General features: G+C 36.6%; 1 protein-coding gene and 1 pseudogene across 2 annotated transcripts in view; one reads left to right on the forward strand and one right to left on the reverse strand.

Moving 5' to 3' along the window:
• Nucleotides 1-16,799, forward strand: part of PCCA (propionyl-CoA carboxylase subunit alpha) — a 415,707-nt gene that overhangs the window by 328,612 nt on the left and 70,296 nt on the right. For both annotated transcript variants that reach the window (XM_058548431.1, XM_058548432.1), the window contains exon 21: nucleotides 13,706-13,759. In XM_058548431.1, coding sequence (XP_058404414.1) covers nucleotides 13,706-13,759 — 54 coding nt within the window. The remainder of the gene's footprint in view (nucleotides 1-13,705; nucleotides 13,760-16,799) is intronic.
• Nucleotides 12,665-13,526, reverse strand: LOC131410382 (large ribosomal subunit protein uL29m-like; annotated as a pseudogene).

The following is a 16,799-nucleotide window of genomic DNA, read 5'->3' on the forward strand; positions in this document are numbered from 1 at the left end:
AGATAAATTTATTATAAATAACAGTACAAAGCTGACTGCAGCACTATTGCATTCTACATTGAATAGGTCATTGATATTCAACTAAGTGGAACTAATTTTCTATGTTAAAGCAGACAAATTTGGAATAGTGTCACATGAATCTCGTATTATTTACTACAGAATACCAGATTAAATGAATTACTTGTGAATTGATTGCAGTGTTAAATAGATTATATAACATGATAACTTAAAATGCTCAGTGGGCCTGTGTAATATAGAATATTATACAAGCACATGAATATGATAGATGTTATTGTGTTTGCAGATTGTATGATTATTGGTGATATATTTGCAAATCCTTGTCCACACAGAATTTGAGTACGTTTTTAAATTTAACCTTAATTTTCTGTTGTTGAAGAAAATGAATTGATTTTCATACTATTTGTCAAAGAGAAGTTAAAAATAAGTTATTTTCTTTTTTTAGTTTTTTAGATTAAAATTACTCCCACAACTTCTGAGAACAAGCTTTAATTTTAATCCTAATAAATGTGTATAGATGCTAAAATAAATATTTTAATAAAAAATTAAATGAAGTGGCTTACATTTTTGCTTATACTTTGCTAGTATAAGAAAAAAGTGGGGGGCTGGCCCTGTGGTGTAGCGGTTAAGTGCGCGCACTTCGCTACTGGCAGCCCAGGTTCGGATCCCCGGCATGCACCGACGCACCGCTTCTCCAGCCATGCTGAGGCCGCGCCCCACATACAGCAACTAGAAGGATATGCAACTATGACATACAACTATCTACTGGGGCTTTGGGGAACAAAAAGAGGAGGATTGGCAATAGATGTTAGCTCAGAGCCGATCTTCCTCAGCAAAAAGAGGAGGATTAGCAGGATGTGAGCTCAGGGCTGATCTTCCTCACAAAAAAAAAAAAAAAGAAAGAAAAAAAGTGGATTTGGAAGTAATCATCTTATGTTTTTGTCCCAAAATAAATGTTTTCCATGTTTTTAGATGTTACTTCCCACCGCCACCCCGTTAGAAGTAATTAGCCGTTATTCGTACTATATAGAGTCATCAAATGTAATATGAAACCATGTATTTACGATGTATAGGATATATAAATATATAACTTAGCATAAGTAGAGGTTGGTATTTTTTCCTAAAGAAGTAGGAAATGAAAGAGTAATTATTAACCATCTCCTTATCACATTCCTGAAAACATCAATTACAGTTACACATCTTAGAAACAAGCCCAACAGTAGAACAGAAATAACTCCTTTCACCATGCTTCAAAAAATTTAATCACAATTTAACAGCTGGGATGTATTTACAACTACAATTTAAAATATTAATTTTGATGCAAGTCTACCTGCTTTTGTTATGTAGTCCTAGAAGCTTAGCATTTTTCCTGTCTCTCGTGGCATTTGTTTTGTGATTTGGAGTTGCTTTTGAAATGTTAGCATAATGGGGAAATATCTTTCAGAAACCACCCCCACCACCCCCCACACACACGCATACTTTTTTCTCCTCTACTATCTGTTAACTAGAAAATTGTATTTTCGTAACTGCCAAAAGAAGAGAATTTTGAGTAGTATAAACACTGATTGTAGCAGACGTGGAAAATAATACAAACAGCTTGCACTGGAGACCGATAAGACAAATCCCGTAGTAATGGCCTTTAGAACATATTATCACGTTGGAAATCAGTGAGAGGAAAAAGAAAACTATTACTGTTTCTTCCTCTTACTGTTCAGTGAGATTACTGTTAAAGGTGAAATTGCCTTTGGTTTTATTATCCTATGAAGATATTTTTGGAACATTTGATTTATTATTTTGTGAGTGTTTTTGCTTTTTTTGAGTAAGCATCCTTGCTAATTTTGTGTGAATTTGAATCTAACAAATGTTGAAATCATTTAGTTAACAAAGTCTTACTTCTTAAATATTTTGTGCTTTTTTTAAAGAAAAAAAGGAGTAGAATTTGTAAATGTTGGAGCAGACTATGAAAATAATAAAAGAAGGAAATTTTTATCTAGCAATGAAGTGCCACTTAAAGAGGAAAAGGGGTAAAATATTTGGAGGAAGTATTTTAATAAGGATGGAATGTGTTTCATGAAAATACAAATCTTAATTTTTACTTTATTTTACTTTTTGTTATTAGTTTATCAAGCGGTCAGTTCATGTTTGTTTTGTATGCCTCAGACTCATTGTAGGTATCCAGTACTTTGTTCTTCGTGGATTCTAAAACTTAATTGTCTTAATCTTAGACTGTGGGAAAAGTGTTTATTCCAGTTTCCTGTATAAATTCCAATTTTGAGTGAAATTCTATTTCTCTGTTTTTCATTACATCAATCCTTATTGCTGAGATATATCAGGTTTGGGCACTTCTTTCTTTCCTTTTCTTTCTATGCAAGTATATAGATTGTGGTAATGTAGTGGGGAAAAAAAGGCTGATAGTTATTATATATGTAATCATAACCTGCTTTAAATTGAATGCAAAGTTAGGAAGTTAAGGGCAACCTAATGGTACTTATATCTGTGGTTTACAGATTCATCAATATAATTTAATTGTGTTTTGAATGTGAAATTATAAATTTTTAAACTTATTTCCAGTTTACATACTGCAGAAATACTTCTCTTTGCCTGGGAATCAGCCTAACCCTTGTAGGGTAAGGAAAAGGGGCTATTATATTTTTTTAGTGTCTCTTAACATAGAAGGTAATGCCCAATATGAGAGTATTCTAGACTCTGGAGATACAGCATTGACCAAAACTTACATTACAACAGGGGGATGTAGAGGCCAGCCCCATGGCATAGTGGTTAAGTTCGGTGTGCTCCGCTTCAGTGGCCCAGGTTCATGGGTTTGGATCCTGGGAGAGGACCTACACCACTCGTCAGCCATGCTGAGACGGCGACCCACATACAAATAGAGGAAGATTGGCACAGATGTTAGCTCAGGGCTAATCTTCCTCAAGCAAAATAAATAAATAAATAAAACTCAAGAATTTAAAAAAACCAGGGGGATGTAGATACCAAACATGTAAACACATAAATAAGATAATTTGAGTACTAAGAAGGTCAATGAAGACCTTAAAACAGGATAATTCATAGGAAGTAGCTTTACCTAGGGTGGTTAGGAAGTCATCTCTGAATTGCGTTGAGACCTATGAGGAGAAAGGGGCAGCCATACAAAAATCTGGGGGAAGAAAGTCCCAAGTAGAAGGAATGGCAAGTGCAAAGGCCCTGAGACAGGAACAAGCTTGGTTTGTGTTGAGGCCAGAGGGAAGGCCAATGTCTTGAGTATAGTTTTTTGTTGTTAGTGCTGTTGAGTCGATCCTCCTAGTGACCCTCTGTGCAGCAGAGTGGAGTCCTGCCCCAGTCTTTTTGCACCCTCCTCTCATCTTCTGGCACTGTATCAGACAATGCTCCACTGCTGTTCATAGTGTTTTCATAGCCAATTTTTTGAAAGTGGGTGGTCAGGTCCTTCTTCCTAGTCAGTCTTAGTCTGGAAACTGCACTGAAACCTGTCCACCATGGGTGACCCTGCTGGTATTTGAAATATTGGTGGCATAGCTTTCAGCATCACAGCAACACACAGACGCCATAGTATGACAAGAGCAGACGGGTGGTGTGGTTCCCTGACTGGGAAACAACCTATGCTGTGGCAATGAGAGTGCCAAATCTTAACCACTAGACCACCAGGGCTGACTTGAGTATAGTTAGGAGAGTGTAAAAGATAGGCAGGGACCAGATCATTTAGGGTCTTTGTAGGCCAAAGAGTTTGGTTTTTTATTTAATTCCTATTGTGAAGCTTTTGAAGAGTTTGAATAGAAGAGTGATATGTGATTTAAAATCAGTACTGTGAGGAGGATGGACCACAGGGGACTAGTGGTGGAGCAGGGAAATCCTTTTTTATTGCAATGATCATTGCAATCATCCAGGTGAGAGGTGCTGATGACTTAGACCAGGATCTGGCCAAATCCAGCCCACTGCCTGGTTGTTACATTTTTGAATGATTGAAAAAAATTAAAAGAAGAATAATGTTTCCTGACACATGAAAAGTATATGAGATTCACATTTCAGTGTCCATGAATACTGTTTTACCGGAACATAGCCATGTTCATTAGTTTTGATCTGTCGGTGGCTACTTTTGAAATTTTTGTTGTAAGTAGAAGCTTGGTGTCCCAATTTTCTCTATCACACAGCAGTTCAGTGGCTTAGTAGTGGTAAAGTTTATTGTGATTTTTTTGAGCTCAGGACGAAGATTGAAGTTTTTCTGAACAAGAAGAACCAACTTTAACTACTATTATCGAACATCCAATGGCTTTGAAAAATTAGCTTATGCTGCAGACTTGAAAATGTTTCTTAATGAATTCAACGTAAAATTACAAGACAAAACAGCACTTCTGTGCAAAACTTAAACTGTGGTAAAGTCGTTTTGATGACACTGAACATTTGAATCACAAGTAATGTCAAGCTGCTTTTTACAATTCCCCGGGCCGGTCAACAGATTAAAACAAGGAGCGAACGTCAGTTTCAGCAGCATTTTTCAAACCTCAATGCAAGAGCAAAGGAAATTTCTATATTTTAAAATCCATTTAACTGTACAATTGAGGATCTTCCACCTAACCTTCAATTGAAAGTTATTAAATTGTAATGTTAGGCTAAAGGCAAATATCAAGAGAAGAATCTAACAAAATTCTATAAATGCCTTCCAAGCAATGAATATGCCCAAGTATAATCATATGCCTGATTGTCAGGCAACCAAAGTCACCAACATATGATCACCAACGTATGATCAAACGTTGGTATTTGACAGTACCTGTCTGTGGAAAAAGACATTTTCAAAGATGAAATACATAGAACCTCCTTACAGATCAGCATTAACAGATGCATATTTGCAATTGATTTGGATGATAAGGAACACTAACTTTGAGCACCAATTAAATAAAAGAATTCCATTCTCCTTATTAGTATTACAAAAAAAATTGTGCTTTGTTATTATATTTTGAATATTGTAAAAAAAAAAGGTTGTGAAAAGTTGTTTTCTCTCTTGTTATATAAGTAGCTACATAATATCCTCAGTATTGCCTCTGGGTTCATAGAGCCTAAAATATTTACTAGATGGCCCTTTACAGAAAGAGTTGGCCAACCCTTTGCTTAGCCTAAGATGGTAGCAGTGGAGATGGTAAGAAGTGAACTAATTTGACATATATTTGGGAGGGAAGGCAGAAAAGACTGACAGATGGATTAGATACTGGGTGTGAAGGAAGTTAAAGAATTAAGAGTGAGCAACGGAGTGAATGATGGAAATATTTACTGAGATAGGAATGATAGGGGAGGAGCAGAATTCGGGGGGGGCAAATCAAGAATTCTGTTTGGACTCATAGGTTAAATATATACATTAGATATCAAAGTGTTGATGCCCAGTTAACAATTGACTATGTGAGTCTTGAACTCAGAGGACAAATGGGAGTTGAAAACATAAATTTGATAGCCATAAGCATGTAGATTTTCTCTAAAAGCATGAATCTGCCACATAAAAAAGAATGAAATCAGACCCTTATCTTATTTTATTTTTTTTTTTGTGAGGAAGATCAGCCCTGAGCTAACATCCATCCTAATCCTCCTCTTTTTGCTGAGGAACACTGGCTCTGAGCTAACATCTATTACCAATCCCCCTCCTTTTTTTCCGCGAAAGCCCCAGTAGATAGTTGTATGTCATAGTTGCACATCCTTCTAGTTGCTGTATGTGGGACGCGGCCTCAGCATGGGCGGAGAAGTGGTGCATCGGTGCGCACCCGGGATCTGAACCCGGGCTGCCAGTAGCGGAGCGCGCGCACTTAACCGCTAAGCCATGGGGCCAGCCCCCCTTATCTTATACCATATACAAAAATTAACTAAAAGTTGATTAAATACCTAAATGTAAGACCTTAAATTATAAAACTCCTAGAAGAAAATGTAGGCAAAAAGCTTCATGATGTTGGACTTAACAATGATTTCTTGGATATAACACCAAAATCCTAGGCAACAAAAGCAAACATAGACAAATGGGACTACATCAACGTTAAAACCTTTGTGCATCAAAGGACATAATCAACAGAGTGAAAAGACATCTTATGGAATGGGAGAAAAAATTTATAAATCATATATCTGATAAGGGGTTAATATCCAAAATATATAAAGAACTCCTACTACTTAACAACGAAAAAACTAACCTGATTAAAAAATGGATACAGGATTTGAACAGACATTTCTCCAGTGATCATATACAAATGGCAACAAGCATATGAAAAGATACTCAACTTCACTAATCATGAGAGAAGTGCAAATCAAAACCACACTGAGATATTACCTCACACCCGTTAGGATGGCTACTACCAAAAAGACAGAAAATAACAAGTGTTGGTGAGAACATGGAGAAATTGGAACCTTTGTGCACTGTTGGTAGAATTGTAAAATGGTGCAACGGGTATGGAAAACAGTATAACAGTTCTTCAAAAAATTAAAATAGTACTATCATATGATCTAGCAATCCCACTTCTAGATATATATGCAACAGAATTGAAAGCAAAGTCTTGAAGATGTATTTGCACGCCCATGTTCATTGCAGCATTATTCACAATAGCAAAGAGATGGAAGCAAGCAAAATATCTACCAACGGATGAATGGATAAACAAAATATGGTGTATACATACAATGGAATATTATTCAGCCTTAAAAAGGAAAGAAATCCTGTCACATGCTACAACATAGAGGAACCTTGAGGACATTATGCTAAGTGAAATAAGGCAGACACAAAAAAGACAAATACTATATGAATCCACTTAAATGAGGTATCTAAAGAGTCAAATTCATAGAAACAGAAAGTAGAACGGTGGTTACCAGGGTCTAGGGGGAGGGAGCAAAGGGAGTTTTTGTTTAATGAGTATAGAGTTTCAGATTTGCAAAAAGAAGTTGTTCTAGAGATCTGTTTCACGACAGTGTAAATATACTTAACACTACTGAACTCTGTGGTTAAAATGGTAAATTTTATGTCATGTTTTTTAGTACCAAAAACAAATTTTGTCAGTTGAAAATCATAAGGGCCAAAATAATTTTTAAAAAGAAATACAAAGTTGGAGGATTTATACAACCTGATTTCAAGACTAACTATGAAACAGCAGTATCAAGACAGTGTGGTACTGGCAGATGGACAGGCAGATCAGTAGAACAGAATAGAGTCTAGAAATAGATCCAGATCTAGATGGTCAGTTGATTTTTGGCAAAAGTGCTAAGAAATTCAATGGGAAATTCTCTTAAACATATGGTACTGGAACAACTGAATGTCCATTTGGGGAAAAAAATTAACTCATTTATTAGATAGCAGGTTAGTGATTGCCTGGAGGCAGGGACCAAGGTTGGACTGTGAAAGGACAGAAAGAACCTTTTGGAGGTGGTAGAAATGTTCTGTATCTTGGTTGTGGTGGTGGTTTTTTACGACTGTCATTGAATTCTATACGTTAAATGCAATGCAGTTTTTTGTACATAAATCATACTTCAGTGAAGTTGATTTTTTTTTAAGCGGGTGTCAGAGGATTGAGGGGAAGCATGGATCTGGATGAGATCACACAGAGGGAAAACGTAGATGGAAAAGAGAAGAGAGCTGAGGACTGGGTCCCGGGGCAATCCAGTAGTTAGAAATTGAATGAAGAGGCGAAGCCAGCAAAAGAGGCTAAGACAGAGCTGCCAAGGAAGTAGGAGAAAAACCAGGAGGTGAGATATCGCTGAAGCCAGTTATAGTGTTGATGAGTAAGATGAGGACAAAAGGGACTGATAGGCAAGATGGAAAGCAATAAGGCAACGTGGAAATTATAGGTGACCTTGACGAGCATGATTACAGACGATTAGTGGGGACAAAAGCCAGGGGAGAGTGGGTTCTAAGGAGAATGAAAAGTGACAAAATGGAGACCATGAAGATAAACAGCTTTTCCAAGAGTCTTGCTTTAACGGAGAAAAAGAAATAGGATAGTAAGTAGTTTGAGGGACATGTCTACGGAAATTCTTTTATTGTTTGCATTTTATTTGTTGAAGAAACTGGATTATTTGTCCTGTAGAGTCTTTCATTGTCAGGGTTTAGCTGATTGCACCCCAATGGTGTAGTTTAACATGTTCTCTCTCCTCTGTTTTCTATAATCAGATTCAGGTGCCATTATCTTTGGCACGACTGAATCATAAATGATGTGGTATGCCTCCATAAGAGGCACATACTGTCTGGTCATCTCTCTGTTGATGCTCAAGCTTAGGTAGACAAATTCATTAAGGTTTACAAAATGCTGATGTTCTAATTTTGCCATTCTTTCTTCATTTATTACCTGGAATGATTCTTTAAAGAGAAACTCCACCTTAACTACTTCTTGGGTTACCCAGGAGTACAGTTTTCATAGGAAATACAAGATAAATGCTTGTTCCTTTCCTTTTACTTGTTGTTAGTGCTGCCGAGTGGATTCTGCCTTCCAGCCACCCTGTGTGCAACAGAGCAAAACCCTGCCTGGTCTTTTTGAGCCATCCTCTCACCTTCTGGTGCTGTTATCAGCCAGTGTTTCAGGGCTATTCACCAGGTTTTCATGGCCAGTTTTTTCAGAAGTAAGTGGCTAGGTCCTTCTTCTTAGTCTGTCTAGTCTGGAAGATCTGCTGAAACCTGCCCGCCATGCGTGACTCTGCTAGTATTTGAAATACCTGTGGCATAGCTTTCAGCACCACAGCAGCACGCAGCCATCATAGTATGGCACCCTACCGATGGGTGGTGTGGTTCCCTGACCTGGAAACAAACCCGGGCTGTGGTGGTGAGAGCACTGAATCTTAACCACTAAACTACCAGGGCTGGCTTCCTTTTACTAACTAGTTCTCAAAATAAAGAGTTGGTTCCCTATCAGTCTCCAAAAGTGGCTATTTTAGCGTATTATTTTGTTTTTGTTTTTTGGTATCCATTTTGAATTCAAAGGTTTAAACATACATAATATACTTTAATTCATTGCAGTTATCGTCCTTATTGATGGTCAAATTGTCCCATCTTTGGCCAGAAGAAGTTTCTTCAAGTTGGCTTCTGAGTCTTTTTGACATGACTCCAGTCTTTGATAGCTCCCTGACTTTCTGATATGACACGGTGTGGCAGCCTCATTTCTGCCCCAGACCCGGGATCACCCATTTTTCCAAGAAGCCTTGATTTCTTTGAGTGGGAAATGGTATTTGTAGACAACAGTTGGGGTGCTAGAGATGTTTGTTGCTAGTAGGCCTTTTCAGTGTTTCTGGGGAAGATTCAGAAACTGCCACCACTGCCATCTTCTCAGAATCCAGTAGCTATACTTTTCAATCAGAAGAGCTGTTACGATTGAATCTGTTGCTATATTATAGAGGTGATTAATTGTACTGATACTATACTGGTAAATATGGACTGGATCCTGTGGCTCTTCTTTTCTGCCACAGGCTTCCTAGGAAGGACAATTTAACCACCTCTGGGATGAGTCCTGGTTTGGTAGTAATGAGGATGCTTTAACTGAGTGTTTTCCTCACTGCTCTTAAAACCTCAGCGGCATAGAAGTCAGCGTGTTATTGGACTGCCTATCCACAGTCTTAATCATTCTACACCACTTCTTTCCCTAATTTCTTGACAGTTACAACACTAATTTTCCCCAGCTAAAACTTCTGCTAGACAATTGAAGATGGAGAGATATGTAGGTCACTCTTATCTTTTGTAGTATGGAGGAACTTCAGAATTCTTGGTGAAGATTCATCTTATGTTTCCATTTCTGCAGCACTGACTTGTATATTGTTGGGATTAAAGAATAAGTACAAGAAATGGTCCTTGTCCTTAAAGAACACATCCTCTAATTGATGATCTAGTCTAAGACATTGGAGAGATATTCCATCCTGCACAATCAAAATGCTTGAGTTGGGATTCTTATTCTCCTACTGCAATGTAGGCAAATTACATTTTACATTCCTGTAACTTCAGTTTCTTCATAAGTAAAGTAAAATGTAGATTTTCAGTTCTGTTTGCCCTCTGAATTCTAAGTTTCTATTAATGAATCAGGCTTAGTTCTACTGTTGTGTTTGCTTAGCCCTTGAGTCCTCCTACCTGAGTGATTGCAGTAGCATTTTCCTTGGCCTCCCAGGCCAGTCCCTCTCCCGTTCCTGTATATCCTCAACCTTACCTCAGACCATCAATCTTTCTAAAACATAAACATGTTACTTCCCAGTTCTTAAGTATAAGAACTTTGTAAAGTATGAACTCCCGTGCAAGATGTGACCTGGCTCTGTAATTCCTTCTCAGTTTCCTTTCTTCCCACTTCCCTCCATCAACCAAACCTATCTCTGGCCATGCTGAACTACTCACTATTCCTTAAATTCACCATGCTTTTTCTTAATCTGAAATTTGCATAAACAGTCCCATCAGATCAAAAGTTTCTCTTTTACTTCCCTTTTGGAGAATTTTTAATACCAAGCTCTAATGTTTATTTGCAAGTCTTCCTTAACTTTTGTGGGCATTTAGCTGATCTGGCCTCTTATCCTTATCCGTAATACTTTGTACATTTTGTACTATGGATTTATCATATTGAATTATAATTTATTTTAGAATTCTATTCTTTCCTTTAGTCTCCTGGAGGGTGGATGTTAATTCAGCTAGCAGTGCTCAACACATAGTGAATGGATAGATGGACGGATGGTTAGACGGATGACTAAAGTAGAAGTGCCACTATCACAACCTAGGATTCAAGACTCAATTCTAATTCCTTAGGACACTGAGGGAAAGAATCTATTTTATTCCATTCTGTGTTACTTCTCTTTTTGCCTTTATTAAGTTATACATGTACATATAGAAGAATAGGAATAACAGATAAGCCAAAAAGAAAGGTCAACTCATATCTTCCACCAAGAAATAACAATTAACTGTTTGATGTGCATTATTTGTGTTAGAATTTTATATTTAACATACAGAATTTTTTAACAAGATTTATTCTGAACATATTGGGGGTTTTTTTGCACTTAGAAAAATACTATAAACATTTTTTCTTCTTTTTTTTTTTTTTGTGAGGAAGATCAGCCCTGAGCTAACATCTGCCAATCCTCCTCTTTTCTGCTGAGGAAGACTGGCCCTGGGCTAACATCTGTGCCCATCTTCCTCCACTTTATATGGGACAGTGCCACAGCATGGCCTCACAAGCTGTGTATCCGTGCGCCCCCGGGATCGGAACCCAGGCTGCCAGCAGCAGAAGTGGACGCACTTAACTGCTACGCCACAGCGCCAGCTCTATAAACATTTTTCATGTCTCTAAAATTTTTGAATGACTGCATGGATATACCATAATTTATTTAACCAGTTTCTTTTGTGCATCATTTAGATTGCTTGAAATTTTTAGATTCTATAAACTACACTGTGATAACATTTTTGTAGCTGCATTTTTTTTGCCTACACATGACTTTTCTTTTAGGATAAATTCTTAGAAGTGAAATCAATGGATAAAAATACTGATTTTGAGTTTTCTACACTCTACCACACCACCTTGACTATGCCAGTCAGATTACCATCGTGTCAATCACTTGGCAGTATGTGCAGGTGGGGGTCAACACCTAGGTATCATTGTGCATTAAACCGCTTTCCTTCTTACTGATCTCACCTCCCTCAATCAAGGAACCAGGGCTCAGCCTGAATTCTAGAGGTTTACTCTGGATTCTATGACTTTTGTTATCATAAAGGTCAGAATTGGTAAATCTCCACTTCTTTAAAAGTAATAGAGTTAGGATACATCTGTAATAGTTGGTGACATGCAGTTGAGTGAAGGTCGTTAATACTCTCTCCAGGGCTACATCTGGGAACTTTAAAAAAATTCATAGCTACTTAGTTAAAACTACTTTATATGTTTGTGTAGTCTTTGAAGCCACTGGGTCCTCTCTGATTAGCACAGGAAAGGAAGAATTTTGAAGAACAAGTTAGGATAAATAGAGTAATTATACAGGTGAGAATTATCTGAAAAAAGTATAATTTGCTTCCAGTTTACTATTCAGTTATCCATTTTTAGTAAACTGACATTCAAACAAGATATGCATAAATAATATCATATTCACTTTGAATTTGTTTTATTTACAAATGTATGTAATATATAACAGAGGTTATTTCTTTTTTTATTACTCTCTGGACATAGAAGAATTGTATTGTTATTTTAAATAAATGTGAACTCAATTTTTTAAACAACTTTATTGAGATATAATTCATACACCATACAATTCACCCAAAGTGTACAATTCGGTGTTTTTTAGTCTCTTCACAGAGTTGTGCAATCATCACCACAATCAACTTGAGAACATTTTCACACCCCGAAAAAGAAACCTCATTCTAATTAGCAATCATTCCCTGTTTCCTCCCAACCCTTCTTCCCCAGGCAACACCAGTCAATCAACCAACCTTCCTTCCTTCCTTTCTTTTTAATAAAATGGGAATTTAATCTGTACTTTATAGCCTGATTTTTTAAAAATTTTGGTAGAAGCACGACCACTTCCAGAATTAGCATGGCATATAAACACTTAGACCAACTGATAAGTAAATAGTCATTTGACTGAAAATACAATTTTTTTTTATAAACCACTTAACATATATTTATTTTTGTATATAGACTATTATCCAAGGAAAACAAAATAGCAAGTTAAGAGTTCAGACATATTCGACAAGACTTGACTTCTGGGCTTCAGAAAGATGTGGAAACTATTCCTGAAGAAATTTTTCTTTCTTTTTCTCTAAACTTTTCTTCCTTGCCTCAGTGCAAGCTTGCTTCTCAAGTCTCAGTCTGACAAAATGTTCCACATAGGGCATTGCCAAGAATCATTTCCTACTGTATCTGTTACTTAGGTACGAAGTATAGGCCACTTCTTGAACCTGTGCCAGATGATTCTTCCAAAGTTGTCTCTTATCACCAGGTCTAGCTTTTCCTTGAGCAGTCTGAAGAAACCTTAGGGCCTCTTGTCTTTCCTGAACAACTGTATCTGATGCTTCCATGGACTCTCCTACCTTTTCTAACCATTCCGGAATTGGTATTGGCATTCTCTGCCACTTGGCCTCCTGCTCTAGAGTTAGGAGCATGTTTTTTTTTTTCTTCAGTAGAACATACCAAAGTTAAGTTTATTTAAATCTTCTTTACTTTTGTTCCTTAATTGCTGACAGGTCCATGAAGCTCCAGGTTTCACTTTTTCTTCCCCCTACATCTTTGGGTCATCAAAAAAATCTTCCAGTCCTTTCCTTAACAAAATGGTATAAAGTAATCTACATTGGTGAAAAGATGTGACATCTGGTGTATGCTTAGGAGACAAACTATGAGAACCTGCAACTTATGCTAGCTGGGGCCTGAGGAATTATTTTTGACCCAGAAGTCTTCAGGGCAGCTGAGAGTCTTCTGCAAAGAATGGACAAACTGCACCAGTCTACTTCCTGTCTCTATGGATTTGTCTATTCTGGACATTTCATGTTAAATAGAATCATATAATATGTGATCCTTTATGACTAACTTCTGTTGTAGCATGTATCAGTACTTCATTTTTTATGGTCAAATAATATTCCATTGTATGAATATACCATACTTTGTTTATCCATTTATCAGTTGATGGACATTTGGGTTATTTGGAATAATGCTGCTGTGAACATTCATGTACACATTTTTGTGTGGACGCAAATTCATTTTATATCTCTTTTTTTTTCCAGTGTCTTTCTCGAGAAGCAGGTGGAAACATGAGCATTCAGTTTCTTGGTACAGTGGTAAGTATGAAAGAATTATTACTTTGTATGTTCTCTTAATTTACAGAGAAAAAAAGTGTTCAACTAGTGTTAACCCATGTGTTAGAACTTGGCTTCATCATGGTTTTATTTTGCTATCAAAGGAGGTGTCTTTGTATAAGAAATGGGTTCTTTAACATGTTAGAGAAGTTTCTGTGATAGAATAACTTTTGCTGTTTCTTTTTAGAGAGAAAATAGGTTTTTAAATTATTTGCAGTTTGTTGAGTATTTTAAGTGCTTTTTTCCTACTGGAGATTTTCTCCCTGTTTTTGTAATAAAAATAAGAACATATTATATAAAGATGCTTTCGAAAATAGTGGCCTTGATGGGTTTTTTTGCTCAATTTTCCTTCTAGCTTTCTCTATTAGGTCCTTTCAAGTCCACATTTCTAATGAAATTGAGTCATAATTCTGTATATTGATTTTTTTCACTTAAGATCCTATTAATCATTTTCCATATTGCTATAAAATCTTTATAAGCATCATTATAAGGGAGCTATATTTAACATTCTGATGAGTAGATGTGACATAGTTTACTTACCTATAAATCCCAACTATTGGGTATTTAAGTTACCCCTAATTTTTTGCCATTACGAATGGTGTTCTAATGAACAACGTCATGTGTTTTGCTTTTTTGATGTTTTTAATTATTTTCAAACATATATAAGATATTTTTAAAAATGTATAAGATATTTTTCCTTCAGTAGAGTCAAAACCATGAATAATTTCATGGCTTAATGTACATGTTGCCAGTTATTTCATCTCTCTAGAACACCACTCATCATATATTAGAATACTCCTTTGCATTCTCGCTAATATTAGTTATAATTTTCAAAATTATTTAACTCTATCTGGTGAAAAGAAATTTACTTTATAGTTTATTTCTACTTATAAGTTGATAGTTATCCTATTATTAATAGTATTATAATTTTCAAAATAATTAAACTGTTAGCACTTATCTGTTTATTGCTATTGTATTTGAATATTTCTCCCTGTATTCATTTGCTGGGTATCATTTATAATCTGTAAAATGCCTGTTCATGTCCTTTTGGTACCTCGTTCAGATTGTAAATTCGCGTTGGGTATTTCTGTTAGCTCTGTGAGTTTATTGAGAATGTCAGAGGAGAGGCTTGTGGCTTGGATCAAAAAAGTAGTGATTTTGCAGCCATTGAGAAAGGAAGGATATTAATAATAATGTGCATTTACTTAGTGCTTTATATATAGAGAGAGGTGTAATGAAGTTTATGTATTAAAGTATATGTATAGTAGTATATGTATGGGCACTTGCCCAATGTAATGTAAATTTTAGGTGTTGTACCTGAGACTTGTGGTTCTTCTTTTTTTTTTTTTTAATAAAGTATACATGCTTATTTTTTTTTAATTTAGAAATTTAAATATTTTTTAAATGCATGTCATAAGAAATTGTATTGGTCAGGATTCTCCAAAGAAACAACCAACAGGGCTGTGTGTGTGTATTATTTATATATACACACACACACAAAGAGAGAGAGAGGGCTTGGTTGATTTTAAGTAATTGGTTCACATGATTGTGGAGGCAAGTACAAAATCTGCAGGGTAGGCCAGGGAAGAATTGCAGTTCAAGTTCAAAGACAGTGTGCTCGAGGGATTCCTTCTTGCCTGAGAGATCAATCCTTTTTCTTCAGTTGATTGAATGAGGCCCACCCACATTATGGGCGGGGTGATCTGCTTTACTCAAAGTCTACTGATTAAATGTTAATCCTGTCTAAAAAATGCCTTCATAGAAAGATCTAGAATAGTGTTTGGCCAAATATCTGGATACTGTGGCCTAGCCAAGTTGACACACAAAATTAACCATTATAGAAGTATACATCCTATCCCCTAGAGGTATTTAAGTTATTAACAATAGATATATCCTTCTAGAAATAGAATTACACATCTTTTCATGCAACAATAAATTGTAGACATCTTTCCAAGTCCTCTGTGTCATTGTTTTTAATGGCTACCTATAATTATATTATGTGGAAGTTTTTGTATACCTCAGTGCTCATGCTAGAAAGAGCACTTATGCTGTCTCTGCTACTTGATAACTCTCTTTGGATTCTAATAGATTTCTTAATCTTCATATATTGAAAACTGAGCTCTTGATAGCCACAACCTGCAAAACACCAAAGTTTCTCTTGTAATTTTTCCTCTCTCAGAAAATGGCAGCTTGAACTAAAACCTTGTATTTTCTTTGATTCCTCTCTTTCTTCTACCACTCCAACTGCCCCCATCCTGACTGAACCTTCATCATCTTTTGCCTTAATTACTGCAGCAGCCAGAGTCTTCCCACGTCCTCCCCTGTTCCCTGGTCTATTAATAATACAGGAGTGAAAGTGATCCTTTTAAAATATAAATCAAGTCGGTTGGCCTTGTTGCTCTTCTTCAAACATGTCAGGCACACACCTCAGGGTCTCCTCATTTGCCTTTCCTCCGCCAGGACTGTCTGCCCACAGATATCTGCAGAGGAGGTTTCTTCAAGCCTTCACACAACAGCCACCTCCTCAGGGAGGGCTTCCTAGTCATACCATTTACAATTTGACCACGCTTTCCAACATTTTATTTCCCCCTTCCTCAACTTCATTCTTTTTCTTTAGCAGTTATCGCTATTTGACATAATATATATTTGACTTTTTAAAACTTATTTATTGTCTTTCTTTCCCAGGTGAATGAAATAAGTTCCACAAGCACAGGGCTTTTGTCTGTTTTGTTCACCACTCTATCCCTAGTGCTCAGAACAGGGCCCTAGTGTGTAGTAGGCAGTCAGTAAAGACTTGTGGAATGAGTGAATGAAATTGACAAGTGTGGGACCTAAGTATTGGACTTGAAAAAGAAATGTGAAGAAAGCAAATATAGAAACAAATGGAGAAAAAGAAGAGTGTACTGTTTGGGGCCTTAGGGATGAACTGATCCGTCTTCCTCAGGTAAGGAAACTACGCATCAGGAAAGAGAACTGGTTTTACCCAAGGTTTCACATCTAGTTGGTGGGTAGAGCAGAGACG

The sequence above is a fragment of the Diceros bicornis genome, chromosome 9 (assembly GCF_020826845.1).
Source record: "Diceros bicornis minor isolate mBicDic1 chromosome 9, mDicBic1.mat.cur, whole genome shotgun sequence".
In the NCBI taxonomy this organism is placed as follows: Eukaryota; Metazoa; Chordata; class Mammalia; order Perissodactyla; family Rhinocerotidae; genus Diceros; species Diceros bicornis.